The following is a 9,519-nucleotide window of genomic DNA, read 5'->3' on the forward strand; positions in this document are numbered from 1 at the left end:
AAGACCATTACATCATAAAGACCATTACAGAACAGACATATTGGGACCATTATTTATTCCATCATAAGCTCTGATTTCCCTGTATGATAATCAGGCCTATCATAAAATCTGTAATTGGTAACTATATGATGGTATGTACCTTAGATGTTCCTTTGTCCTAGGTATGGTAATGTATCATTCAGTTAGATGACACACTTCATAATGACTCTTATAACCCAATATGCAATCTCTCTTTTGGGATATGTGTTTGTTCTTGGTGTCATGTGCTCATCCATCCAACCAGTTTCCTCCAGCACTCACAGCGTTCTTACTCACATTGAACAACGGTTTCTTACTGAACCTGGAGTTAGGCTGGCAGCCAGAGAGCCCCAGTAACCTTCTGTCTCGAGCTCTAACAGTGCAGTTGTTAGAGACAGCAGACCATGACACACTTTTACAAGCTCACTTGCATACATGACACACTTTTACAAGTTCACTTGCATATTTGTACAAAGGTACAACCATGAAACATCTATGTATTGAGAAAATTAGTATTCCAGCTCTTATACTAGGGAAAAAGAAGTACTGGGGATTTGAACTCATGTCCTCTAGCTTGCTCAGCAAATTCTCACCTGCTGAAATATCTCACCTCTTCATCCAAAGTGTACATTTTAAGAAGTCCTAAATAAATAAAGGCATGAAATAGAAAGCAATATCCATGGAATGTCTTCCAAGAATACTACTAGGCATTTTCTACTTGCTCTCCATGAGTTAGAAATAATCAACCCAAGAAATATTTTAAATTCAATCAGTGCAGAAATGATCATTTAAGTGAATTATTTTGCTTATTTGTAATGATATGTCAATTATAGGAATTACTATTTTTGAATGTATTCTTCATTAACTACAATTTATTATTAAGTGCAAACTAAAATAGCCATTGCCATCATGAACATTGCAATCACAGTTAGCAGCAGCATTGTGTTAAAACATATTTTTTCTCTGAAAATTAATTAACGAATCTTTTTTTCTTAGAAGGAAGAGACAAATTGTCTTCTGACACTATGTAACCATGGTGCAACAAGCTACAGAAATGGCCTGCCATGAACCAAGGATGTTAGAAATGATCTTACTGGCAATACAGTTAGCTCCTAACTTCATCAGTCAAGAGATAGAAGGATTCCTTTCTTAATTCCGGTCTTTTCTTGTCTCTCAGGTAGTGCTGGCACCCCCGTGATGTTTAATAAAAATGGGGATGCCCCTGGGCGGTATGATATCTTCCAATACCAGACAACAAACACCACCAACCCTGGTTATCGACTCATTGGTCAGTGGACAGATGAACTTCAGCTCAACGTGAGTTCTGATTGTTTCTCTCTTTCCCTGGTTTGATAATAATTACTATATTAATTTGGCCAAATAGATGTTTGCTTTCTGATTGTTTATGTACATATAAAGGGAGCTTGCAATTCATTCCAGACTTCATGAGGATACCCATCCATCCACTAATACTACAATAACACTGGTAATGATGACAACAATGACAACAATTGTGTGCATTTAGTTTGGTTGAGGGGATGCATGCATGTGGAAGTCAGATAAAAACTTGAAGGAGTCAGCTTTTTCTGTCTACGAGTTTCTGAGATCAAGCTCAAGTCTTCAATAATGGTAGCAAAAGGCTTTACCTACTGAGCCATATTGAGGGCCTGTCCTTGAGTTTTTATACTAGTCTTTAATTCTGTGACAACTTTCCTGGAATCTGACTCATATTCTTAATGAGTTTTCTGGTACCATTTTAAATACTTCTTTGTGAGAGATACCATTACCTCTCTCTTCCTTTCTTATTTGATAGTAAAAATTTTTTTTAATGATTTTGATGTCATTCTGTTTTAAACTTTTGTTTTCTAAATTATTACCATATAGCAACATTTTTGGGTAGCCTCTTTTTCTTTCTTTAGAGTGTGATCTTAACTAAGCAGCTACTTCCTTGTCAATGTCCCTCTAAAAGACCAAGCACATTCTGTCTTACTCTATCTTTATATCCTCTTTGGTCCTTTACTGGGTTGACGGAGACATTTGCAAACTTGGGGTTGGGTGGGCTGTAAGCAGAACAATCACTTTAATCAGTCTCTGACTCAAATATTGAATTTATCTAGAAATAGCTTTGAAGGTATCTACAGAATTATAGTTGGCTGAATACATGGGTGTCCTGGAGTCCAGTCATGTTAACACATAAAGTGGATCATCATAGTCATCATCCCAGATAGTCTATTCTGTATCTCATTAAAATGTGGAAATAATGTATGTAGCCTTCTCCAGGGTCTGTTGTAATTAATGAAATAGAGTCTGACATATGAATTACATACAATTCTTATGAGGGTTGAATTCAATGAGCTTGCCTAAGGACTCCCAGATTATATTCTAATTGGTAATGGCTGAATGAGAATTCTTATGTACATGCAAAAATCACACGTGCTCAAAAATTAACTTTGGTCCTGAAGCGTATACTGAGAAACACTAATAAACCAATTTAATTTCCTCTCCTAGGTATAATCATAATTTCTGCATAAGTCAAAATGCTACAAGTCTTGACTATATATGTCCTTAATCTTGGATGACTACATTTATACCACAGGAAAACCAACGAAGAATAGTTAGGCAGGCCACATTGCTTTTATTATTATTATTATTATTATTATTATTATTATTATTATTATTATTATTATCATTATTTAGGTTTCTGAGACAAGAGTCTCACTATTGTAGTCCAAGATGACCTCAGACTGTCTAGCCTCTGGTCTCAATTTCCCAAATGCTGGAGCCACAAAATTGAGTCTAGCTTTTCATCACTAAATCTTTGATTTACTTTCTGAGAGGCTTTTCCTTTTGCTTTCCATTTCTGTTTTTAAATATAAGTTTAGCATGTCTTGGATTTGACATGACTTCAGCTGCTTTCTTAGCTCCTGTCCTTAGCCATGCTTGGCACACGATAACTGGCTTCATCACTCTTAGACACCAGATCACAGCCATTTAGATGGCAGTCCTCAAGGGAGGGAGAGCAGCCAAGTGTAAGTGAAGTCGGCACAGAGTAACATATGAGCTGGATAAATGGCCAGCAGTGCTCTTGCCACTTCCTAAATATAACAACCTGTTTCTTTCTTTCTTTTTTTTTATAATTGCTATCTTAGACATCTCTTTATTAGGACCCATGTTCACGAATTTTGCAAATACAAACAGGCACTCAGCAAATACTTCTAGTTTTGAAACATTTTATGGCTCTGTACACTTCCTTCTAAAATGTGGAGTGGCTCATTATTTGTCAGGGAGACAACTCCGTCCTCAAGACACCAGATAGAAAACAGAAGCTACCCTCTGAAAACCTGTTTTGTAGGCTTCCCTTTAAAAACTGCAGGATAGGATGACTGTTCAAGATTTGTTTAGAATGACCAAGAGACATACTCATGTAGAATGACCATACAGTAAGCTGTTATTGTTTTGTTTCTTAGATATCCTACGTTAGGTACCATGAGAAGCAGTAGGTAGATACACGGAGAAAATAAACATATGTAAAACAATGTCTCACACCTAGTACACAGCTATAAGATACACAATTGAACAAAGATGCATATGAAAATTACAATGTGCGGTTGAGAGATGACAGGAAACACAATAGTAGAAATGGAAAGGGAGTGATCCAAGGAATGCAAATTTACCAATGTGAAAATTAGGAATGGTGGGCTGGCTGCAGGTCAAAAGGCTTAGCCAGAGATAGTGAACCACTAGAAAATAAGGGAGAAAAAGTCATAAAAGTTATGGGACTAACATGCAGTCATATTAATGTAGGTCCTTGCACACCATGGGAAACTGCTTTCTTTTATTTCACAGATAATTTAAAATCTACTTAAAATTAAGCAAAGGTATGACTACAAAGAAACAAAATAAAAAATAACGTAGTTTATTTTAAAATTTAAAAATAATGCTTAGTGAGTAATGTTGTCCCACAATCCCTAGCACCTACATAATAAATGGGTGTTTTCAGTGCTGCAAAAGCAGAGACAAGAGGATTTCCAGGACTCACTAGCTAGACAGCCTAGCGCATTTGGTGAACCCCAGGTTCTAGTGTGTTGTAAGGAGAATGCTTGTTCTTTTCCCTGCTGCACAGACTCCCGAAATAACCACACAGAAACTATGTTAATTCAATCACTGCTTGGCCTATTAGGTCTGACTTCTTATTGGTTAGAGTTTACATCTTAATTTAACCCATTTCCATTATTTTATATTTTACCTCGAGGGTCGTAGCCTACTGTCAAGGTTCCAGTGTGTCTGTCTCCAGTGGCAGCTCAAAGGCTTCTTGTGACTCTTGTCTCCTTTCTTCCAGCATGCAGTTTAGTTTTTCCTGCCTAGCTCTACTCTACCCTATCACAGGCCTAAGGCAGTTTCTTAATTAGCCAATGGTATTCACAGCATACAGAGGGGAATCGCACATCACTAGTGAGATATACTGTCTCAAAGAACAAGTTAGACATCTCCTGAAAAGATCCTGGAGTGTGATCTTTTGCCTACAGACACACACACACACACACACACACACACACACACACACACACACATGTTCTTCATTGCTGGACAGATAATGAATTGTAAGAGGAAAGACTGGAAGTAGAAAAATCAAGTAAGAGTCTTTTGCTGTTATCAGAGTAGAATAAAATAGGGGGGCATACCTAATCACCCTCAAACTTCACTATTCATCACAGCCATCTGGAGGCTCATAAAATCTTGGAAGTAGGGCCCATCCCCTGAGTTTGATTCATTAGGTCTGAAGCTTATGCAGAACCAAATGTTTGCCTTTCTAAGAAGTCCCCAGGGAGTGCTGATGATCATTTGAGATCCTTGTCTGAAAACTCTATTTGACCATGGAAATGAAGTTAAGTGAGTGGTGGATGTGTCTTATTTGAAGGGCTTTGTGGCTTCTGGCAGTACTTTAGAAAAGGCAGGATGCTAAAAGTGGGCAGGATGAAATCAAGAATTCCAATTATTTGGAATTCTTAAGTATGTGAGACTTCCTAGACCTGCAAGAGTAAGATAGGCATAGAGAAGGGTATGGAGGTATAACCACACAAAAAGTGTCCATTATCAGTCCATAAATGCCTTGAAAATCCATGTGAAAAGACATGGAGAACAAGAAGGAATCCCCCAGGCCTTAAATATCTCCTTAAAAATGATACCATTCTTTTCTACTACTCCATACAGGATATCCAATATGCCTAGAAAATTTGCTTGGAATTTTTTTGACTCTAGTATGAAGAGATCTCTGACATGGCATTAAATAAGCATTTTTTATACCATTTTGTGACACTGATAGCAGTGTGGTAGGGTGATAAAAAAGAGTTTATCACTTAAATCTCACATGGATGCCTTATTTTCCTCTTGGGTTGTATTGGAAGGATAAGAATGGATGACTGAAGCACATACAAGGCCATTTTGACAGGAATTACAGATGGTAAATTCAAATGACAAGGTCACTGAGTTAAGTGGTCTGGATAGGAGGTCACTGTGTGGAAACCTTTCATTGTGAAAGAGAATTCAATCACTTGAAGCAGGTGGTTAAAAATAAAAACATAATTCTAGTCTTCACACTGTACTGCACCCTGCACACATGGAGGTTGAGAGACACCGTCCAGGTGTCCCATCTGGTGACTGGTCTGAGTAACATCGTTTTGTCCATGTTGTCCATCTAGTTGTGCCTGTTGTGATTTTTTTTTTGTAACTGCTAGAGCGGAATTTGAGCAAGCTTTGCTGTCGGTTCACTTTTTTCTTTTCAGTGGAACAAAACAAAGCATTTGAAGTAATGGTTCTACTTCTCATTTTCAAAGACTCAAGGGTGCTCTTTCAATCCCCAGCTACATCTTTTCTAACAAATGAAATTTTTAGGAGTGCTTCCTCTGAGGTCAGTAATTGCAAATTAGTTTCTGAGCCAATGTAGTTTTCAGTTTTCAGCATCCCAGTGCTGCAGACCAGGTTGCCCAGCTTTCCAGGATATGGTCTTCCTGCACGTTGGTGCCTAATGGCGTGCCATCTATTACAGAGCATCTCAGGTGCCCTTCTGTCAAGCATTGTAGCCCCAAGACTCTATTCCCCTGTAGTTTAATAAAAGATGACTATGTGACATGCTGCTAGAATATTTCTGCATGGACAACAACAGCAACAACAACAACAAAATTCTGCAGAGGGGAATTAGTAACAAAGAAATCATCTACTCAGCCCTTTGAAAATACCTATAGGAATAAACTTGATTCAGTTACTCGTGCTTCTTTTGTACCATCAAGAGATTTCATGAAATAACTGCAGTGGAAAAACAGACACAGCTTCTGGGTCAGGCAATGACAACCCATGAGCATGCTAGAATAAGCAGGGGTGTGTCCCTCTGTTCTGAGAGCATAGACTACAATGAAGAATTTATAATATTCATGAGATATTTTATGACACATTGCTATTAGCTTAAGGAAATCTATCAAAATGTTTTATTCCATCAGTATCTGGAAGGGTCAGTAGTATTTTCCTCAAAAGAGATGAGGAAAAATGTGTTTGAGAATGAATAATGCAGTTTTGTTTCAAAATTGAAGTAGATGTCAGAAAAAAAAAATAAATGGAATGTGTGTGCTTAAACATTTCCTGTGCCTATATTTAAAGCACTGTATGGGCTATTTGTTATAGAAACAAAAGTGGTAGTGTTTTGCTTCGATACATTCACTTTAACAAGTATATGCATTCTGTAATGTTAGCAGTGGGGAGGAGATAACAAAGGGACAATTGTCAATCCCACCCTGGAAACAAGTTCTTCCCTTTCTTAAAAGTTATTTTCTTTAAAAGTATGATCTTTAATTTATCTGAAATTAGTAGAAAATTCAGATGTATCCAAAATGTTAATCATGCAAATAGTAGAAATCCAAATAGCATAACATTAAAGTTTTCTTGTTTTTGCTTGGGAACTGGTACCTAGTTTGTGCCTTTAATCCGAGCACTTGGATCTCTGAGTTCAAGTCCAACCTCCAGGACAACCAGGCAACCAGGACTGTTACACAGAGAAACCCTGTCTCAAAAAACAAACAAACAAAAAGGTTTATTATTTTTATTTTGTATATGTATCAGTGTGAGTACATGTACCACAGAAGGAAAAAAAAAAAAAAAAGGAGGGTCAGATTCCTTGGAACTGGAGACCGAGAACATACGGAGTCAATAGAGGGTGTTTTCAAAGAGCAATGCATTCCTAACGATTGAGCCATCTCTTCAGCTGCCTTAATGGGCAAATTACCAGAGGCTTGATTCTTTTTGACAGGAAGCCAAGGGAATTTTGCTGAGCCTTGTGTAAGTGACTCAAGTTCTCATCAGTTTACCTGTTTGTTGCTACAGCAGAATAACTTTGGGAGACCCTAAGGATTCTGGGGGTTTTCAGCTCTTTCTATATTTTCCATTGTATTGAATTTACAATACATACTTGAATATTATAATCTCCAAGAATTTAACCCATTCATATTTTATGTGCATTAATATGCTCAGCATTGTGATGTTTTTTCAGTTAATGTATGAATCATGAAACATTAATATAGGATGTTTTCCAACACCCATGTCTCCTGCATTAGCCTCCATTTCTTTATAAATGGTTCCTAAATTCCAGGACAGCAGCAGATACAATGTAAGTTAAATATTGTAGCCATTGCGATACTGAGTCAAGGCTGTTCACAGATCACTGTTGCATGACTACTGCCCTGTCTGGGTAGTCAACATGTTATGCCTATGTATAGCAAGTGAATGCACCCCCAAAAGTTCAGGGTGCTTGTGCTTGAGACTACAGTGTATAATTTCCAGGGAAGAAAAGTCAAAACCCAGAAAGAGAAAACGGATCTTTGTCATACTCTTTGAGCCTAGGAAGCCCTTCAGTGAAAGCTGTTTGAATGTCTTTTGGGGGCTTCTATTGTTATCACATTGGAAGAAGAATTCAAGTCAGATAGGGTTCAACTACAATCTTATCCACCATTGTAATCAACCTAGAAACAATAATCAGTATGTGAAGGACACACCTGTAGCCCCAGTAGTTGCGGATGAGAGGCAGGATGGTCAAGAATTCAAGGACAGACAGAGCTGCACTGGCAGTCTCTGTGAAGTGATACAGCTAGGAGAGGTGCGTGCTTTCACCCTGGGGAGATAATGAGAGGGTGAACTGACGGCATGAGTTCCATCATTGGACCCTGCAGAGTGGGGAGAGAACCAGCCGCCAAGCGTTGTCCTCTGTCCTCCACAAGCCCTTCCACTAGCACAGGTTGCATGCGTTAATTATTTACCTAGTTTTGAAATGAATGGACTCGATGTAGCTGAATGGTAGAATGCTTAAGTGGTATGCTCAAGGCTCTGGGGTCCATCACCAATATTAAAGAAAAAAGAAGGAAAAATAGATCTGAGCATAGTTAGGCTGAGAACGGAAAAGAAAAAGAAAACTGAAGCTCACTTTATTGGACAGAAGTTTTCATGGCACTAACTAAAAATTAATCTTTAAAGTTTTAATTTTGTTAAATACTAAATCTTTCACATTGGCTATAATTTTTACTGTTGCAGACAGTTAAAGACATAAGAATATTTGATTTCCAAAATTACTGTTTATTAAAACTAGGCATCTGAAATCAATACTTACTTCTACCTACCTATAAGGCTACTAATCACTCAATTGTTTGATAATTACAACAGTAAAATGCTTATTAAAAATCTAATCACCTTCAATTTACAATGTAATTGGTTAGCGTAGGGCAATAGCCATACATATACCAATATTGGCAGAAAGAAAAATATGTTTATGGTCAAAATATAGTACTTCAGGGCTGGAGAGATAGCTGAGCCGCTAAGAGCATTTGCTCATTTGCAGAGGACCCAGGTTCAGTTTCCAGTACTCAGGTCAGGTGATTCATAACTGCCTGTAACACCAGCTCCAGAGGGTCTATCTCAAGAGATATTTATTTTATGTCTGTGTACACCAGAGTACAGTGGCTATGGAGACCAGAAGAGGGTGGATATGAGAGCAGGGAAGTATATATCTTAATTAAGGGAGCCATTTTAAGGTTGGCAAGAGTCTTGACTCTAGAGGGGTTCCTAGGGGTCCAGAGAGATGTCCCCAGCTAGGTCCTTGGGCAGCTGAGGAGAGAGAGCCTGAAATGGCCCAATCCTATAGCCATATTAATGAATATCTTGCATATCACCATAGAACCTTCATCTGGTGATAAATGAAGATAGAGTCAGAGAAACACATTGGAGAACTGGACTGAGCTCCCAAGGTCCAAATGAGGAGCAGAAGGAGGAAGAACATGAGCAAGGAAGTCAGGACCGCTAGGGGTGCACCCACCCACTGAGAAAGTGGGGCTGACCTATTGGGAGTTCACCAAGGCCAGCGGGACTGGGACTGAAAAAGCATGGGATAAAACCGGACTCTCTGAACATGGCGGACAATGAGAGCTGCTGAGATGCCAAGGACAATTACACTTTTTTTTTTTTTTT

At 38.3% G+C, this 9,519-nt stretch overlaps 1 protein-coding gene across 4 annotated transcripts in view; it reads left to right on the plus strand.

Annotated features, from left to right (window-relative positions):
• Positions 1–9,519, plus strand: part of Grm7 (glutamate metabotropic receptor 7) — a 905,362-nt gene that overhangs the window by 606,348 nt on the left and 289,495 nt on the right. For all 4 annotated transcript variants that reach the window (XM_013353051.2, XM_026788235.1, XM_013353050.2 and 1 more), the window contains exon 7: positions 1,196–1,335. In XM_013353051.2, the coding sequence (XP_013208505.2) occupies positions 1,196–1,335 (140 nt within the window). The remainder of the gene's footprint in view (positions 1–1,195; positions 1,336–9,519) is intronic.

This window comes from Microtus ochrogaster, unplaced genomic scaffold, assembly GCF_000317375.1.
Source record: "Microtus ochrogaster isolate Prairie Vole_2 unplaced genomic scaffold, MicOch1.0 UNK1, whole genome shotgun sequence".
Lineage (NCBI taxonomy): Eukaryota > Metazoa > Chordata > Mammalia > Rodentia > Cricetidae > Microtus > Microtus ochrogaster.